At 40.5% G+C, this 21,237-nt stretch overlaps 1 protein-coding gene across 3 annotated transcripts in view; it reads left to right on the top strand.

Annotated features, from left to right (window-relative positions):
• The first annotated feature begins 2,352 nt into the window (after window positions 1-2,352).
• Window positions 2,353-21,237, top strand: part of LOC126176945 (heterochromatin protein 1-like) — a 156,375-nt gene continuing 137,490 nt past the window's right edge. Inside the window, exon 1 of one of the 3 annotated variants that reach the window (XM_049924147.1) lies at window positions 2,353-2,713. In XM_049924147.1, the coding sequence (XP_049780104.1) occupies window positions 2,465-2,713 (249 nt within the window). In that variant the 5' untranslated portion in view covers window positions 2,353-2,464. The remainder of the gene's footprint in view (window positions 2,714-21,237) is intronic. The other 2 variants (XM_049924145.1, XM_049924146.1) reach the window with 2 other exon arrangements.

Here is a 21,237-nt window from a genome sequence, read left to right on the forward strand (position 1 = left end):
TGCTAGTACTAAATATATTGTGAATGGATTTCCTTACTTGGGTAAACAAAGTGAAAGAGCCAGTAACATATCTGTTGCAGAGCACGCTGTTAATGTATCATGCAACATTCCACTTCGAAAAGAAGAAATGTAACATGTGATAATTTCTTCACAGCGAAACATCTTGCTTAACAGCAGAAGTGGGAGAACACAACCATGGTGGGTACAATGAAGAGAAGTTCCTGCATCAGCGAAGTCTACTGCTGGGTCTTTGTATGATACAGTTTTACACAAATCTGGTGACAGAACAACCACATCTTATCAGTAGTGGTGGAAGACCAAGAAAAATGTTCTGTTATTGAGCACAAGGCACCTGTCAGTTGCAATGGACGAACAAACACAGAAGAAATTCCATTAACTGTCAGCTTCTAAAATTCCACTAAATTTTGAGTTGATATTCTGGACCAGTTGTCTCGTCTGTTCACTGTCAAGTTTGGTTGCTCCATACAGCGTATGCGCGTGTTTTTACAACATCCTAGATCTTGCTAGAATCAATTCTTGGATCCTTTACAAGGAGACAACGAGAGAAAAGGTTAACTGGCGAATGTTTCTTTTCAGATTAGTAGAACAACTCTCCTCTGTGTATGTACAATCAAGGAAAAGATCTGTTCATACATTCACTGCGACTTGTGAAATACGTAAGGTACTGGTGTGGAATACCTACCAGGTAGAAGGATGCAGAAGTTCAAATAAAATAAGAAATCTGTGTGTGCAGTGCAAGAAACTCGCATATCGTCCATGTGCTGGAAGTGTTCAGTATGTGTGTCCTAAATGTTTTTACAAAGATGGTGCCTTTGATTGAACAGATGTCATAAGAGAAAAAAATGTCATTTTCTCGTTATTGCTACAGTACTTTTGTCCCCTCTTCCTTTACTTCCGTGTTAGATATATGTTTATGACCTGTTTGGAGATCCAACTGAGTACAAGTCATAATGATAAAAAATGTTGTTGTACAATTTATGTTTATTTGCATTTGTTGTTTAAATTGTTTCTGTATTTAGAATGTATTATTTACCTCGATCTTTTTTTAATTAAATATACTTTCCATAGAAATTTTTAAGCATAACTCATTTGTATGCTAAGCATAATGCACTACTGACCTATAAAGATGCCGTACTTAAGTAAGTTAAGAAGTAAAACTGAAAACCAATAAGAAAAACTTCACCGGTCAAAATGGCCGGTGGTGACCTTGTACATAATTCAATAATGCCGGTCCTCTCCTGGTGTTAAATACATGTGGGGATACTTGTGTGAATCACTGTGGACAAACATGAACAACAATCACTATGTTTTTGATCCAGATCTTCGTATTAACTCCACGTTTTCTCTGGAAGTTTTATACTAGAGTTTACCTAGACGTACATACTTGGGTTTTCTGAACAATATTTCGACTACCTTGTATATTCTCGTATTGAGTCTCACAATAAATATATATAATAGATTTCACAGTGTTGTATAGTGCACAAATTTATAACGCATACACCAGAGTTAAAAAAATAGTTTCGTGACGTAAATTTTATATTGTACATGAGTAGTTTCAACTCTAATTTTTTTGTGTGGCACATAAAATTTATCACTAATGGGATGAACTTTGCTCACTGTCTCAGCCACACTACAGAATTCTTCTTCTGTTAGAAAGTATGTCAGAGGTGCAGGGAACGTTTTCTTACTTTCGAGATTGTGTAAGCCCCTTGGCAATGCTTGTATTAAATAGATGCCGAAGTATTTAGATCTTTTTTTCGAAAATCTGCGATCTACATTTCCCGACTGCATGAAACAATACGGCCGAATTCATGTGTGTTATTTCAAAAAGATCAGTTTTTTTTATTTCTTGAACGTTATCGCACAACAAAACAGAAGTACAGTGCTGGAAAGTGTACTCAATTGTATTTGTACGAACGTAGATTGAACATATGATGCTGGTCAGATCATTTTGTGTTACTCGTTTCTAATTGTTACAGGCAACTTTCAATATTATGGAAGTAGAAGCTCAAACTGTAATACTGTGCTCATTTTCTCAATGTGTTTCTTCCACATTCCAACGTCTTTCTTCCATTTCTGATGTCTCAACAGACATAACGTTTCTAGAAGTTTCATACAAAATCTCCGTAACTTCTGAGTCGCGCCAATGAATCGGTGCAAACACACTGCTTTACTGGCATTTGTGAAATAAAATGAAATAAAATATTTACTCCTTAGTTCAACTTCATATAAACATTTCTGGTCTTGTTTTGCACAACACTTACCGTAAATGACCCTTTTGGAGCCACAAAATTAAATTTTGACGTCTAGTTTCACCATTGGTTATTGGTGTCACGTGATCTTTGTTCTCAGGAGTTGTTTGGCGTGTGTTGAGTTTGTGTTTGGAGTTTCGGTTTAGAGAGGGGAACAATACTTTCTGTTTGTAGGCAATTGTTTTAATACGATGCGGAGGGCGGCAGCAGTAAGAGCAAGACAACGCAAACTTAGGGAAGAAAATGCTAATCAAGAGGCAGAATCTGTAACTACGACAGAAGACAGTACTCCCAAAGCGGCAACAAATACAAAAGGCGGGAGGAACCGAAAGGCAGGCGTTAGTAAACAAAAGGAAACGGATACAGAAAGCGAGAGCCAGAGCGTCGAACATAAAGAAGGGCAGTCGGCGGATGGTGATTCCTCAGAAGAACAATATGAGGTAAGCAGATGTGAGATATTATTATTACATGGTAGGCTGTATTGCAATGTGATGGCTGCCGGCATGGATGGCGCCTCTCAGCTGTACATGACTTGTAGGAGTTTCGTTTTAGAACAGTGTAATCGATTGAGAGTAATTTGTAGGTACAAAAGATTTTATTTCCTTACTGTCGTCACCATAGCCTTAATAGCAGGCGTGTTAAGTCAAGAGTATAATTTTCAGACCGTTATCTAAAACAGCGTTTGTTTATTTCCCGGCTTAGACATTTCTTTTTCAGCAACTCATCTGCGTCACCTAAGATTTGTTTAACATTGACTTCAAGCTTGAATTTGGAATTCGTAAGCATACTGTTAATACACGCCAAAGTAAATTAAAAGTTTTGTGCGCCGTAGTCAAATTTCCCTACGCTTTAGTACATCAAACCATTTTCGAAATTAACCTTAAACACACATGGCATCAAGTATAGCGAGAGGTTACTCATACACGGAAAGGTGAACATACAAGTCCAGGATTTCCGTCTAAAGGCAAAGGTAGTGATTGAAATTGCGCGTTGGAAAAAAATGTAGTTACCCCTATACGTAGACTAACCTGTTGAGCCAGTGATAGAAAACTAAATCCAACACTGACATTCGCTTAAGCCACGATGTTTCTGGCCGGGAGTAGTTACCAGTGGTGAAAAAATTAGTCTACTTCTGTAAATACAGAGAATTAAAAATTTGCTACTGATTTGTGTTTCAGTATGTATCATCCGTGGAAGAAAGAGTGTAACATAGATTTGCTGCTGGGTAGTCAAGTCAATGGTACAAATATATGAAACAGTGAAAAGGGTTGTTCCTTGCCAAGTAATCTAACTCCCTTGCCGACTTTGTTGAAATTTGGTGTATAGATTCCAGCACTTATTAAACATACCTATGCAAATTTTTTTATCTTTATTTGTAGCCTAATATTAGAGATGTTCCACTCGTTCAAGTGATGGGGCGATAACATACTTTGCATCATTCAGAATTGTTGTTCACCTTTGTAGTTGTTAGTGTGTTCTACCCTGAAACTTGTTGCCAAGGGTAGCAACAGTCTTGTAGATAACAGGATTCAAAGTTGAATTTTCTGTGTACCATAGCCACTCCAATTTGAGGAAAAAATTCCTGGTCATTGAGGTTTTTCAAAACCAAAAGCTCCAGGTGGTGGTGCTGGTGGTGGTCTTCAGTCCAGAAACTGGTTTGATGCAGCTCTCCATGCTACTATATCCTGTGCAAGCTTCTTCATCACCCAGTACTTACTGCAACCTACATCCTTCTGAATCTGTTTAGTGTATTCATCTCTTGGTCTCCATCTACGATTTTTACCCTCCACGCTGCCTTCCAATACTACATTGGTGATTTCTTGATGCCTCAGAATATGCCCTACCAACCAATACCTTCTTCTAGTCAAGTTGTGCAACAAATTTCTCTTCTCTCCAATTCTATTCATTACCTCCTCATTAGTTATGTGATCTACCCATCTAATCTTCAGCATTCTTCTGTAGCACCACATTTCAGAACCTTCTATTCTCTTTTTGTCTAAACTATTTATTGTCCACATTTCACTTCCATACACAGCTGCATGCCATACAAAAACTTTCATAAACGACTTCCTGACACTTAAATCTATGCTTGATGTTAACAGATATCTCTTCTTCAGAAACGCTTTCCTTGCCATTGCCAGTCTGTATATCCTCTCTACTTTGACCATCATCATTTATTTTGCTCCCCATATAGCAAAACTCATTTACTACTTCAAGCGCCTCATTTCCTAATCTAATTCCCGCAGCAGCATCCGATTTAATTCGACTACATTCCATTATCCTCGTTTTGCTTTTGTTGATGTTCATCTTATATCTTCCTTTCAAGACACTGTCCATTCCGTTCAACTGCTCTTCAAAGTCCTTCACTGTCTCTGACAGAATTACAATGTCATCGGCGAACCTCAAAAGTTTTTATTTCTTCTCCATGGATTTTAATACCTACTCCGAATTTTTCTTTTGTTTCCTTTACTGCTTGCTCAATATACAGATTGAATAACATCGGGGATAGGCTACAACCCTGTCTCACTCCCTTTCCAACCACTGCTTCCCTTTCATGTCCCTCAACTCTTGTAACTGCCATCTGATTTCTGTACAAATTGTAAATAGCCCTTCACTCCCTGCATTTTACCCCTGCCACCTTCAGAATTTGAAAGAGAGTATTCCAGTCAACATTGTCTAAAGCTTTCTCTAAGTCCACAAATGCTAGAAATATAGGTTCGCCTTTCCTTAACCTATCTTCTAAGGTAAGTCGTAGGGTCAGTATTGTGTCACGTGTTCCAACATTTCTACGGAATCCAAACTGATCTTTTCGGAGGTTGGCCTCTACAAATTTTTCCATTCGTCTGTAAAGAAATTGTGTTCGTTTTTTGCAGACTTGGCTTATTAAACTGATGGTACAATAATTTTCACATCTGTCAAGACCTGCTTTCTTTGGGAATGGAATTATTATATTCTTCTTGAAGTCTGAGGGTATTTCGCCTGTCTCATACATCTTGCTCACCAGATAGTAGAGTTTTGTGTGACCTGGTTCTCCCAAGGCTGTCAGTAGTTCTAATGGAATGTTGTTTATTCCCGGGGCCTTGTTTCGAATTAGGTCTTTCAGTGCTCTGTCAGACTCTTCACGCAGTATATCTTCTATTTCATGTTCATCTACCTTCTCTTCCATTTCCATAATATTGACCTCAAGTACACCACCCCTGTATAGACCCTCTATATATTCCTTCCACCTTTCTGCTTTCCCTTCTTTGGTTAGAACTGGGTTTCCATCTGAACTCTTGATATTCACACAAGTGGTTCTCTTTTTTCCAAAGGTCTCTTTAATTTTCCTGTAGGCAGTATCTACCTTATCTCTAGTGATATGCGCCTCCACATCCTTACATTTCTCCTCTAGCCACCCCTGCTTACCAATTTTACACTTCCTGTCGATCTCATTTTTGAGATGTTTGTATTCCTTTTTGCTCGCTTAATTCACTGCATTTTTATATTTTCTCCTTTCATCAATTAAATTCAATCTCTCTTCTGTATAGAGGGTCTGTACAAGGGCGATGTTCGTGGGGACACTATTATAGAAATGTAAGAGAATGTAGGTGAAGATGAAATAGTAGATGATATACTGCATGAAGAGTTTGACAGAGCACTGAAAGACCTAAGTCAAAACAAGGCCCCGGGAGTAGACAACATTCCATTAGAACTACTGACATCCTTGGGAGATCCAGGCCTAACAAAACTCTACCAGTTAGTTAGGTTTAAGTAGTTCTAAGTTCTAGGGGACTGATGGCCTAAGATGTTATGCACTCAGAGCCAAAACTCTACCATCTAGTGAGCAAGATGTATGAGACAGGCGAAATACCCTCCGATTTCAAGAAGAATATGATAATTCCATTCCCAAAGAAAGCAGGTGTTGAGAGATGTGAAAATTACCGAACTATCAGTTTAATAAGTCACGGCGGCAAAATACTAACGCAGATTCTTTACAGATGAATGGAAAAACCAGTAGAAGCCGACCTTGGGGAAGATCAGTTTGGATTCCGTAGAAATATAGGAACACGTGAGGCAATACTGACCCTACAACTTACTTTAGAAGCTAGATTAAGAAAAGGCAAACCTACGTTTCTAGCATTTGTAGACTTAGCGAAATCTTTTGACAATGTTGACTGGAATACTCTCTTTCAAATTCTGAAGGTGGCAGGGGTAAAACACAGGGAGTGAAGGGCTATGTACAATTTGTACAGAAACCAGATGGCAGTTACAAGAGTCGAGGGGCATGAAATGGAAGCAGTGGTTGGGAAGGGATTGAGACAGGGTTGTAGCCTCTCCTCTGATGGTCGAAGTAGAGTGGATGTAAAATGTAAACTGGCAATGGCAAGGAAAGCGTTTCTGAAGAAGAGAAATTTGTTAATATCAAGTATTGATTTAAGTGTCAGGAAGTCTTTTCTGAAAGTATTTGTAAGGAGTTTAGCCATGTATGGAAGTGGAATGTGGACAATAAATAGTTTAGACAAGAAGAGAATAGAAGGTTTTGAAGTGTGGTGCTACAGAAGAATGCTGAAGATAAGATGGGTAGGTCACATAACTTATGAGGAGGTATTGAATAGAACTGGAGAGAAGCGAAATTTGTTGCACAACTTGACTAGAAGAAGGGGTCGGTTGGTAGGGCATATTCCGAGGCATCAAGGGATCACCAATTTAGTATTGGAGGGTAAAAATCGTAGATGGAGACAAAGAGATGAATACACTAAGCAGATTCAGTGGATGTAGGCTGCAGTAAGAACTAGGCGATGAAGAAGCTTGCACAGGATAGAGTAGCATGGAGAGCTGCATCAAACCAGTCTCTGGACTGAAGACCACATCATCATCTCCTCTGTTACCCAAGGAGGTCTACTAGCCCTCGTCTTTTTGCATACTTGATCCTCTGCTACCTTCATTATTTCATCTCTCAAAGCCACCCATTCCTCTTCTACTGCATTTCTTTCCCCCATTCTTGTCAATCGTTCCTAATGCTCTCCCTGAAACTCTCTACAACCTCTGGTTCTTTCAGTTTATCCAGCTCCCATCTCCTCAAATTCCTACCTTTTTGTAGTTTCTTCAGTTTTAATCTACAGTTCATAACCAGTAGATTGTGGTCAGGGTCCACATCTGCCCCTGGAAATGTCTTCAAATTTAAAACCTGGTTCCTAAATCTGTCTTACCATTATATAATCTATCTGAGACCTTCCAGTATCTCCAGGCTTCTTCCATGTATACAACCTTCTTTCATGATTTTGGAACCAAGTGTTAGCTATGATTAAGTTATGCTCTGTGAAAAATTCTGCCAGGCAGCTTCCTCTTTCATTCCTTCCTCCTATTCCATATTCACATATTATATTTCGTTCTCTTTCTTTTCCTGCTATCGAGTCCCAGTCGCCCATGACTATTAAATTTTCATCTCCCTTCACTATCTGAATAATTTCTTTTATCTCATCTTACATTTCATCAATCTCTTCGTCATCTGCAGAGCTAGTTGGCATATAAACTTGTACTACTGTGGTAGGTGTGGGCTTCGTATCTATCTGCCTTGGCCACAATAATGCGTTCACCATGCTGTTTGTAGTAGCTTACCCGCATTCCTATTTTCCTATTCATTATTAAACCTACTCCTGCATTACCCCTTTTCATTTTGTATTTATAACCCTGCATTCACCTGACCAAAAGTCTTGTTCCTCCTGCCACTGAACTTCACTAATTCCCACTATATCTAACTTTAACCTATCCATTTCTCTTTTTAAATTTTCTAACCTACCTGCCCGATCAAGGGATCTGACATTCCACGCTCTGATCCGTAGAACGCCAGTTTTCTTTCTCCTGATAACGTCCTCCTGAGTAGTCCCCACCCGGAGATCTGAATGGGGGACTATTTGACCTCTGGAATATTCTACCCAAGATGACGACATCATCATTTACCATACAGTAAAGCTGCATGCCCTTGGGAAAAATTATGGCTGTAGTTTCCCCTTGCTTTCAGCCGTTCGCAGTACCAGCACAGCAAGGTTTGTTTTGGTTAATGTTACAAGGCCAGATCAGTCAATCATCGAAACCGTTGCCCCTGTAACTACTGAAAAGGTTGCTGCCCTCTTCAGGAACCACACATTTGTCTGGCCTCTCAACAGATACCCCTCTGTTGTGGTTGCACCTACGGTACGGCTATCTGTATCGCTGAGGCATGCAGGCCTCCCCAGCAACAGCAAGGTCCGTTTATTTTTTTTAATACTAGCCAATCTTACAATAGTGTATTACACTGAAGAGCTAAAGAAACTGGTATACCTACCTCATATCATGTAGGGCCCCTGTGAGCAAGCAAAAGTGCAACAATGTGAAATTAAACGGTGTGGAATGTCTGAAGTAGCACTGGAGGTAACTGACACCATGAACCCTGCTGGGCTGTGCATAAATCCGCAAGAGTACAAGGGGGTGGAGATCTCTTCTGAGCAGCACGTTGCAAGGTGTCCCTGATACGCTCAATAGTGTTCATGTCTGGGGAGTTGAGTGCCAGCGGAAGTGTTTAAACTCCGAAGAGTGTTCCTGTAGCCACTCTGTACCAATTGCTGTAGGCCAAACCTTTTTTCATAAAAGAAAAACTTGCACATATTCACCCAAGCAAGCCGGAGGGCATGGACATAGCACTCGTGTGCGTGTGTCAAGTAGACGAAAAGACTGTTACATATAAGCTATAGGCCAAAACTTTTTTCATAAAAGAAAAACGCGTACATATTGGTACAAGCAAGCCAGCATTCTGGCCGGAGCCCATGGACATAGTGCTTGTGTGTGTGTGTGTGTGTGTGTGTGTGTGTGTGTGTGTGTGTGTGTGTGTGTTTATTTTTGTGAATATGCATGTTTCTTTTCTGAAGAAGGCTTTGGCCAATAGTGTCTATGCAACAATCTTTTAGTCGTGCATGTCTGCGGCTCGACCTGTTTTCTGTACAGTGAAATAATGTAACATTTATTGATATGTTACCATGAATAGAATTATGTTATTAGTGTGAAATCAGAGTTTTCAAAAGAAAATAACTCAAAATTCACGGAGTTCGTGTATTATGTTGGTGAGCATTTAATGCTATGTCCATTTGCTGCTCCACTCATGACAAAGTTTTAAAGATGGTTAACAGCTCAGTTTGTAAACTTCTGATATTTAGATTTAAAGGCTATTTATATATCACCAATAAATTTTTAATATATCTAAAAACAAAGATGATGTAACTTACCAAACGAAAGTGTTGGTATGTTGATACACACACACACACACACACACACACACACACACACACACACACACACGCGCCTGCTTGTATCTCTATATGTGCGGATGGATGCGCGTGTGTGTGTGTGTGTGTGTGTGTGTGTGTGTGTGTGTGTGTGTGTGTGTGTGGGCGCGCGTGCGAGTGTGTACCTCTTCCTTTTTCCCCCTAAGGTAAGTCTTTCCGCTCCCGGGATTGGAATGGCTCCTTACCCTCTCCCTTAAAACCCACATCCTTTCGTCTTTCCCTCTTTCGTGGTGAAGCAACCGTGGGTTGCGAAAGCTAGAATTTTGTGTGTGTGTGTTTGTGTTTGTTAGTGTTTCTATCAACATACCAACACTTCAGTTTGGTAAGTTAAATCATCTTTGTTTTTAGATATATTTTTCCCACGTGGAATGTTTCCCTCTATTATATTCAATAAATTTTTAAGTTATTTCTATGTATTCTTTTTGCTGTATTAGCTCTTGGACAATATCTCCAATACGCAGATATTCATAAACATTCATAATATCTCAGTTATCAAATAAATTTGTATATATTCTTGAAAAAGAAATGAACAATTGCAGTAACATAAAATGTTTGATGGAAAATTTCAAATTATGTTAATTCCTTTGCTGAACATTAAATGAAATACCGGTTTATCTAATAAAATATGTCTGTAAAATTTAATTAAAGTTCCACAAAGAGCCAAACTTGGAACACTCAGAATCGTCTTGGTAAGCATCACTTGTTGTAACTTGGACGCACTAAACAACCAAGAATGTTAGTACAGTGTGTTGTTATACTGTGGCATATATGAAAATCACCGTAACGTATACTGAACACAATAAGATAAGCCAAAAGTATGCAAGCAGTTATAACATGACCAAGTGCGAGCGTAGCATGGCAGGTTTTAAATAGGCACTTGCCTGTGGGGCGGGGGTTCTGTCGGAAGCTCACAGTATTGCTTTTCTGCGGCGCTCTCTCGCGGATGGCATCACACTGATAATGTGTGTGGCTTTAAAGTGTGTGCACATTACTTCATTCCTTTTCCCTTGGGCAACAGCTCAGATTCGCGAGATGTCCATGACGTCTTCCTTCGCAAGGCTCTGACTGAGATGACATGCTGATACTGGAGTGTATGGTCGAAAGTACTTAGGGCGTGGGCAGCCTCGCAGCTGCCTTCTTGTGTCAACCCATACAGTAGGATGGGCGGTGACGGCACGAGCTCCACGTTCACATCAAGTCAAAGGCGTGGTGGTGGTGGTGCCGCCTCCGCAGATGGCGTCTGAGGCAGAGGAGACGGCTCCAGTGTGGATGGCAACACGTAGGTGTCCTGGCCAGGTTTGTCTGGTCATCCACGCACAGGCGCAACTGGTTGTAATGATGTGCACAGAGGCCTTCCTCCATATGGATGTCGCAGAGACATTGGCCGCAGCATCTGGGAGTATTTTGGGCAACCGTCAAACCTGCATGCCCCGGCAGCCATCCCCAGCCAGAAAAGCGACAACGGCTGCACGGGTCGGTGTCCGTGGCCAGGTCGCAGGAGATGCACGAGCTTCCAGGGTTGATATGGTCCATGGAGCAGTTCAGTGGAGCTGTTGTCGCCAAAGGGCATGACCCATAGGAAGACAGAAAATGATCCAAGTCAACATGGGATGGGGAGCAACACGGTACTTTTTAATTTGGTTTTGAAAGTTTTAACCTTTTTGCCGCATCGTTGGCTTGTGGGTGGAAGGGCAGGAGAAAAATTTGGTGAACCTGCTGCCATTGCAGAAGGCAAACTACTATGACACAAACTGAGGACTGTTATCAGAAATCAACGTTCCTGGAAGTCCTTAGATCAAAAAAATTTTCGATAGGGTTGCCACTGTGGCAGAGGCAGAAGGTTACTGACAGTGAACATCACAAGGGAACCAACCAAGAGAATGCATCAGTTACTGTTAGCCAGTATGCATTAAGGAAAGGGCCAGCGAAATCGATGTGGTGAAGGTTGCGGCCACCGAGACAACATTGCCCTTGTGGCAGCTTGTAAAATTAAAAAAAAATAAAAATAAAAAAAAAATGGAAGACAAGCATTTTTCTCCGCCCGAGTTTCGACCACTGCATTTTCATACATTATCCAACGAAGTAAATACAAATTCCGTATTGTTCATCTTCGAATTTCAATGTACTACGAAAATCCGACTGGTAATACTGGGATTTTTGTCAATATAGCCAACTCTACGTTCTGAATTTTTCCTACCTGTGAGAAGAGATGGTTGCTAATAGGAACCTGATGAAATGTGAATCACATGCAGTATTCTCTTCATCACAAGAATAATACGAATATAAACATTTTGCCATGTATTCTTTCGTGTTTGCTTCTATCTCATTTAAATCCTGTCTGCCAAATAAACTACGAAACTAGAGTGAGACAACAGCAAACGCGGAAGAATATACGTATCGTGTCATGTTTATATTCGTATTACTCTTATGCCTAATAGTGATACAGTCAGAAATGAAGCACGGCAACTGACTAGATTTTTAAATCAAAGATGACTAATTTCTGCGCAGAATTTGATGTACTAAAGAAGCGGCCGCAAAGATTTTCAAACGGAGAAAAATTTTCGCCAAACTTTTGTTCAGAACATGTTATATCATACGCAGTCTATTATTTGGTTCTTGTTGATCATTATCAAAGAAAGCAGCAGTGTAAGTAACAACAAATAGCAGTCTCTTGCCATTGTTTCGCTAATGTGATGATTCCTCTCTCTTTTTTTTAATTGTAGGCGGCGGTAGCGCGCACAAAAGCAAGCCATGACACGAGCAGCGACAGGCCGTAAACACGCACTATCAGAATGCGACAAACAATGCATGACACAGTATAGTAATGCATTTTCAGCTTAGAGTGACTGATGTAAACACCTATAACATTGAAAACGGCACTTATCAGATCAAAGCAAAATAAGCAATCGATTCAAACCAGACGAAGCACATGAAAAAGGAAGGGTATCCGTATAAATACGGACGGAGTGCCTGATGCATAGCAATGGCTACCTGGTAGAGCTTAACTGCTAAGCTTTCGACTCGAACCAAACTACTGTAGCTGTATCGTCATTCAATCGACCTAAATTGTGTCTCATATTACAATGGACCAACTTTGTTTTGATTTGGAGGTGCGGCCTAAAACTTTTCTCTCCCCTTGAATTTCGAGTCTCAAATTTCAGGTGCGGCTTAGATTTGGGAATTTTTTTTCCCTTATTTCGAGTCTCATATTTCAGATGCGGCTTAGATTCGAGTAAATACGGTATCATTTTTTTATATGATATTTTAGTCACCCCCACCCTACTGCTCGGTGCACTAATGATTAACTGAAGACTAGACATACGCTCATTTAAGTACACGATTTCGTTCCTACAGTTCACACACACTTTACTTTTACCGTCATTATTTTCATTTTTTGCAGGAACACTATCCAATTGCACACACAATGGCGCCATGCAGTACAGTAAACTAGGCTAGCTGCCAAACGAATGCAGTGTATTCACTGCAGAATTAGTGGCCACTGATGAAGCCCTCAGTCTTGTTCATTCCTGCACTGGCATGACGTTCTTAATCAGCACTGATTTCCTGAGTAGTCCTCTAGCTATCGACCACTGCAATACTCGAAACCTATTGGTTGTGACTTTTCAGGATCTGCTTTGTGACCTGCTTGAAGTTGGATGGTCGATTGTTTGTTTGGATCCCAGGTCATTTTGGGACCCCCAGAGAACAAAAATGTTGGCCAGATTGTTTACCAGCACGCCAACATCGGAGATTGTGTTATGGAATTAGGCCTTATGTCGATTCTACACCATCAATCATTAGAGGCTTGGAACACTGATTGGTGTGCCTTGTTTCCTCCAAAAAAAAAAAGGGGGGGGGGCTATGACCTTGTAGCAGTCTTCCCTTTGTGCTTCTCACAGGGAATCTTCTGTTCTCTTTAGAGCTCGCATTGGGCACACTTGGCTGACCAATGGCCACATCTTACAACATGAGAAAAAAATGAAATGTCGTGTGGCTAGGGCCTCCCGTCAGGTAGACCGCTCGCCTGGTGTAAGGCTTTTTAGTTGATACCCCTTAGGCAATTCGCGTGTCGATTATGATGATGATTATGATGATTATTATGATGATGATGATGATGATGATGATGATGATGATGATGATGATGATGATTGTGGTGATGATGACAACATCCACTCCCTTCCCTTTGCATGGCATTCTGGCATGCTGACCACTCGACTATCGAGGCAGACACAACATGAGAATCCACACCATTGACAGTGTACTGCCCTTGTGATAGCTTTCCACATCCTAATGGACTTCCCCAGTTTGGCTGCCTTACAGTGAAATCTAAAGCTCCTTTGGTTTTACAGTTTACACTTGAAGGCTGTTTCCACTCTTCTCCGTGAGACAGTGTACACTAGCCGTGTCAACCACTTGAGGGCTTCGATTCTTCTTATATTTTTTCATCTGTCATTGGTTTACTGTCTCTTCGTCATTGTTTTCTTTCCTGTAATTTTATCGATTTGTCACAGTCCTGGTTTCCTTGTGACGATGGACGGTCAGGAAACTCCGATCAGACATGCAACGGGTGCACCTCCCTTTTAGAAATTCTTATTTTTAGCTGTAGAAAATACAAGGAGAACTGTGGAAATTTGGCATGTAGGGAGAAACTAATAAATGTAGAAACCGATAGGACAACTGTGGGAAAACAGTAGTTTTGCAAAGGGAGAAACTAACGTCTATCATAACAAACGCAAAATCCCATACCTAGAAAAATATTAAAATGTAAAAACGAAAGGAACAAAATGCAGCAAAAAAACCATGAAAGCTAATGGCATGGTATTTACAGCTGAACTGAGCTATATAGCTCACCTTCAAAGACCAATATTAGTACAGAAGTCCACAGAAAAAGGAGAAAATGGCACTACACACCAAGGAAAAATTCACTAAAAGTAACAAAAGGCAGAATCGACAACCAATATTGACTTATATAGCTCAGCTTGACACACTGCTTCCAAAACATAAATTCTAAAAGAAATCACACTGAAATGGCCTGTGAGGAAGGTGCTCAGTGAGTGGTAGGTCAAGGCTGTGAAATAGGTATCATTTACACAAGAATTTTATTAAAATAAACCAGCACTGCACTCCATTCATGAATAACAAAATACAGACTAGGCCAAAGGATTGCAATACAATTATAAATGCCAGCAGATACCCAATTAATGTCGTTTCACAATCATCCAGATGCTGACTGCACTCGAACTCGGTACCAGTTCACAGTGCTGCACGCGCTGTTCTGCAGGATCTGGCCAAATTTTGCATTTTCTGGAACTTCTAAAACACGTAAATAAAATACATGTAACAACTACACAATAGACAAATCTCAAAACAAGCAGCTCTTCCAAAGTCCTCAAATTACAGATTACATGACCGCCCCCTTAAATATATTTAAAATAACCTTCCATAATACTAATAAATAATCTAAAGCCCACAAATAAGTATAAGAAAAATCGGACACTAGTACTTGTACCTGACAGAAATAGCTATTAATTTTTCAATAATAAATCACTAATACCATCTCCACGTAAACCTAGTGCAACTGTAGTACAGTTAGGTTCAAACTTGCAAAAAACAGTGCTGAAGTGGAAGTTCAATCAAACAGTATTAAGCAAAGGTGCAGCACCAGCTAAAATGAGTTACAAAAAAATTCACGTTGTGAAAATCTTAAAACCAGGTGTATTGACTGAGCTAGGTCAGCACAACTGTACCACTCAAATTTATTTTCTGTGCCCAACACAGTAGCCAAACCATTTTATGAGCAATTTAAATATTAAGACAAGAAACATTTAATTCTGAACCATGATAATGAGAACAAATTCATTTAACATGAAACAATGAATAATCCACTCTTCCCATGCCTGTCGGAATTGAGCAGCAAACCGACTGCAGCTCATTGGGGAATATGGTCCGGTAAATAGCACTAAACTTAACTGGACAAACCATGTATATTTGCAAGAGTTGTACCATGATTACCATTGTGTTTTTATGTTAAAATCTGCTCCACAACACAAGCACACAGCAAGAGGCAATATTCTGAAATGCTCTCACCAGGTTTAGTTCTTTTAGGTTGAATAGGGGCTGTCCCAAGTGGCAACTGGTACCCAAATACTCCTTTGACTGCTTCCTGCGACCCGACAATTTCTTTGCACAATGTACGGCTGCCCACTTTGCCTCCTGTTTACACTCTCACATAGGTCCCAACACCAACTTAATGCACTCAACCATACATTGCTCTGAAGATGCCTGACCAGCTTGTTCCCTGGGAGTTGACACAGTGCTCTTGTGCCAGCCAGGAACTTTCTGTTTGACCACCAGACTGAGATTCCACAAGGTGAGACTAATATGCCTGTAAAAGCCTCATAGCTTGCAACACATACCCTCTGTGGCGCCATGCACAAAGGCATTACTTGGTAATGGTCAAAGAGCATAACCGTGTGCAGTATTGATAAGAGTTGACACGTTGATGCGCTACGCACATAACGCAAAATTGTTTAATACTAAAAAGTTGCAGTATCAACAAAATGAATTCAACTGTATGATAACTTAAAACACAAATACCAAAACAGGCAAAAAACTAAATTCATCCAAAAAACAAAACTTGCCTGACACGAAATTCCAAATCAGTGGATTTCCGAAACCATTTTACGTACACTCATACAATAACAGTACACCACAAGTAACAGAATACAACACCACACATGGAACCCCCCCTCCAACCCCAACCCCAGCCTGAACCCTCTCCAAACCAAAAAGAAACATAAACCTCACCCTATAAAACCAACCCAAAAAATTCCCTACACTCCTACGTAACTAACAAGGTGCGGCACGTACATTTTCCCAGCTAACTTCATCTAACTTCATGAAAACACATACCATCATTGGAATACTCTTCTGCCAATGCTACTCGTCATGGTGCGACTCAAAAGTGAATATCACCTTTTACCCCTCCCTAAAACAGATTTTACAGCCCCCAGTATCCCTCAACAGTATTAGTAAACGCCCCATTCTCATAATTCTTAAATTCAGCATTGATGAGACCCCCTATTACCCAACCCCATATAAGAGGCAAACCCACATCAAACATAGTGGTACACTCATCTGCTGTGTAATCCTCTGTTAACATGCTCAGTGTAATTCTCTACCGCCCAGAAAACAGCATGAGCACAATCCTCCCCAGAATCAAAATTTCTTAGAAACCGAAAGACCCATTTTCTTATGCTCTCTAAAACTAGTCCTCTTCTCAAATCACATCACATCTCATCTATCTCCACTATAATTGACTCTCCCCACCAATATTTAAACTCCCCGGACAATTTCCTGCAAAGCAAAAACCAATTAACATTAGTAGTTTCACAATCCCTGTCTCATTCAGGCATACCTCGCACCCTGTCTCATTCAGGAATACCTCGCATACAGTTGATTAGTAAAAGTGATAAGTCAACATAACAGTTACATACATGTCTGATCAATTGCCACCAATTATACTTATGGCACCATCACATTTGGCCATCGGAAGATCATGAAAAGGATGCCATGGTCAACTTCTTGTTATTACTACATATATGTCCTTCGCAACGACTGGTGAAATCAACTGTCAGATTCAATATGAACACAAGACACAAAACTCAGAACAACCACCAACTAATGAAACACAACTTATTCCACAAACAGTATACAGCTTTAAAACAAACAAATGTACTATAGAAATGAAACAAAGGATACATATGTGACATAAATTAGAATTATAGATTACACTGGTTTCTAAGGCAACCAGAGATAACATTCAGTAACTTTCCCTTTACATCAATCGTGATGTCACACATGACATCATGGCTCAATGCCAAGTATTGGAATTGTACACTAGAGTTGACTTCAACTTTGCACTTCTTTTCAGTCTCATTTCTTAGACGTTTGTGTTCCCTTTCAGCCCTTTTTTTTAATATTATGTCCTGCTATCAGTTACATTCAATATCTCTTGTGTTATCCAAGGCCTTCTACTGGGCCAACCACAAATATCATCATCTCGTACCATTCCATTGTTGCTTTACAATTGTGAGCCCATACCTATCCATTCATTATTACTTCAGCTAACACAGTGATTTGTTGTGTTGTCATACACCCAAGCGAGCAGCAGTAATATGAAATAAATAGCGAGCTAGGTGAGAAAAAATTTACAATCTGTGCAAGAAAATGCCCCACATTCTGAACTAGCAGGACAATCAAACAATGAAGCAGTTGCCTAAGAGATAATTAGTGATCTAATAAGTGTCTGGTTGTGATCTGATGCAACTGCACTGTTTAATGTTCTGAGCGAGTCATTGCTGCGGGGTAAACTTGTATCTGGCAACAGAGTGACACTTGAAAATTCGTGTTACTATTGTTTAATTAAACAGTGATGTAACTCAAGTAATGTAAGTTTATGAGGTGCATTCAAGTTCTAAGGCCTCCGATTTTTTTTTTTTTTTTTCTAATTAACTACTCACCCGAAATCGATGAAACTGGCGTTACTTCTCGACGTAATCGCCCTGCAGACGTACACATTTTTCACAACGCTGACGCCATGATTCCATGGCAGCGGCGAAGGCTTCTTTAGGAGTCTGTTTTGACCACTGGAAAATCGCTGAGGCAATAGCAGCACGGCTGGTGAATGTGCGGCCACGGAGAGTGTCTTTCATTGTTGGAAAAAGCCAAAAGTCACTAGGAGCCAGGTCAGGTCAGTAGGGAGCAGAGGAATCACTTCAAAGTTGTTATCACGAAGAAACTGTTGTGTAACGTTAGCTCGATGTGCAGGTGCGTTGTCTTGGTGAAACAGCACACGCGCAGCCCTTCCCGGACGTTTTTGTTGCAGTGCAGGAAGGAATTTGTTCTTCAAAACATTTTCGTAGGATGCACCTGTTACCGTAGTGGCCTTTGGAACGCAATGGGTAAGGATTAGGCCCTCACTGTCCCAGAACATGGACACCATCATTTTTTCAGCACTGGCGGTTACCCGAAATATTTTTTGGTGGCGGTGAATCTGTGAGCTTCCATTGAGCTGACTGGCACTTTGTTTCTGGATTGAAAAATGGCATCCACGTCTCATCCATTGTCACAACCGACGAAAAGAAAGTCCCATTCATGCTGTCGTTTCGCGTCAACATTGCTTGGCAACATGCCACACGGGCAGCCATGTGGTCGTCCGTCAGCATTCGTGGCACCCACCTGGATAACACTTTTCGCATTTTCAGGTCGTCATGCACGATTGTGTGCACAGAACCCACAGAAATGACAACTCTGGAGGCGATCTGTTCAACAGTCATTCGGCGATCCCCCAAAACAATTCTCTCCACTTTCTTGATCATGTCGTCAGACTGGCTTGTGCAAGCCCGAGGTTGTTTCGGTTTGTTGTCACACGATGTTCTGCCTTCATTAAACTGTCGCACCCATGAATGCACTTTCGACACATCCATAACTCCATCACCACATGTCTCCTTCAACTGTCGATGAATTTCAATTGGTTTCACACCACGCAAATTCAGAAAACGAATGATTGCATGCTGTTCAAGTAAGGAAAATGCCGCCATTTTAAGTATTTAAAACAGTTCTCATTCTCGTCGCTGGCGGTAAAATTCCATCTGCCATACGGTGTTGCCATCTCTGGGACATATTTACAATGAACGCGGCCTCATTTTGAAACAATGCGCATATTTCTATCTCTTTCCAGTCCGGAGAAAAAAAATCGGAGGCCTTAGAACTTGAATGCACCTCGTATTTTACTGTTGTTTAATTAAACTAACATACACATTGACCTTGGTAACATAAAGTATTATGAAAATCTGTGTGCCCAATTGAGGATTAGTCTGCAGTTCATAACCAATAAATTGTTATGGCTAGTGTCAACATTGGCCCCTGGAAATGTTTTGCAGTTTAAACTCTGGTTTCGAAGTCTGTCTACAAATTATCTAATCTGCAACTACATCTAGATGGGTACTCTGCAAATCACAGTTAAGTGCCTGGCAGAGGGTTCATCGAACCACCTTCACATTAATTTTCTATTATTCCTCTCTCTAACAGCTGGCTGGAAAACAGACACCTATATCTTAACATGCGAGCTCTGATTTCCCTTATTTTATTACGATGATCATTTCTCACTATGTAAGTCAGCCTCTATGACATTTTTCAGCATTCGGAGGGAGAAATTTGGTAACTGAAATTTTGTGAGAAAATCCACAAAAAGAAATGCCCTTTTTTAAATGATGTCCACAGCAAATCGTGTATCGTGTTCATGCCACTCTCTCTCCTATTTCTCAATAGTGCAAAACATGCTGCTCTTCTTTGAAGTTTCTCAATGTACTCTGTTATTCCTATCTGGCAAGGATCCCACACCGCGCGGCAGTACTTGCCAAGAGTGTGGACAAGTGTACTGTAGGCAGGCTGTTTAGTACAGGGTGTCTACGACCCGGGACAACCGGGAAATCCGGGAAAAACCCGGGAATTTTTTCATCCGGGAGAAAACCGGGAAAAACGCGGGAATTTTTCGGAATTCCGGGAATTTTTCATTGTTTTAGCTTTCAGTTAAATTATTGTAATTTTGACTGCAGAATTGATTCTCTAGCAAAGAATGTTATTGTATCCTGCTACTGGAGAATGATACTGCAGCAAGAAAATATAAACTAGAGGGAAAAAAATAAAACTTTAGTGGCAAAGGAAATGTGCAATTTACAACAACAAAACACCGTGCACGCACAAGCGTCTGCAGATAGCAAAAATGTCAAAGGCCGTAGGGCGCAGACTGTAATTCTTCGTAACAATAAACTGCTTGCTATGAGCATGACATCACAACTGTTAACATTAGGTTCGTTTGACCAATTGCCAGCGGTCTGTTGCGCATGCGCATTTGACTGGCGTATAAGCAGTACCTTCTCCCGCTTCCTGCTACTTGAAGTTTGGCTGTTAGCTGTATCGGTAGTAGCAGCAAGCAGCCAGATGCAAACGAGAAAAAATTTTCTCCCGCGCCCTAGCTGCCAGATTCACTCTTGCACAGACTTGTAGTGGGGAGGGGGTTAACCTCCACGTGACCCGTGTTTACGTTAAGTGATTTCGCTGCTTCTCTTCGTGTACAGCTCCCACATCAAATGAAAACAAAACAGATACCAGGTGAATTAAAATACATTCACATAATTACGGAGGGTAAAAATATATTATTAATTTCAGTTTTCTGATTTGATTTTATTTCCAAGTTTGTAGCAGTCAAACATTAATCGCCTTGCAGAACAGTGAAGTTAATTTTGCAAGTTTGCCAAAGAAATTTGGCTTTATTAATCTTTCCGCTGAGGCAGTCATTTTATTTTAAACGAAGTGTTTCATTCTACAGTATTGCCTAGTTCCAACTGTTCGCTGAATTTCAGGTGCACGTTATCATCTTCCGCCATACATGGCATTATGCCATAATAAAGAACCAAAAATGAGATCGCAGAGTACTGGTACTCCAAGAAAATTTACATCCCAAAAACCACACTGAAAAGCTTAATATCAGATGGGACCCACTTCATTGTGAATCTGGAAAAAGCCAATTTGCACTCAAGCCGAATTATGCATTTTAGTATAGTTTACGAAATTCCGATGCTCTTTGGAGTACCCTCTGATGA

This window comes from Schistocerca cancellata, chromosome 3, assembly GCF_023864275.1.
Source record: "Schistocerca cancellata isolate TAMUIC-IGC-003103 chromosome 3, iqSchCanc2.1, whole genome shotgun sequence".
Classification (NCBI taxonomy): Eukaryota; Metazoa; Arthropoda; class Insecta; order Orthoptera; family Acrididae; genus Schistocerca; species Schistocerca cancellata.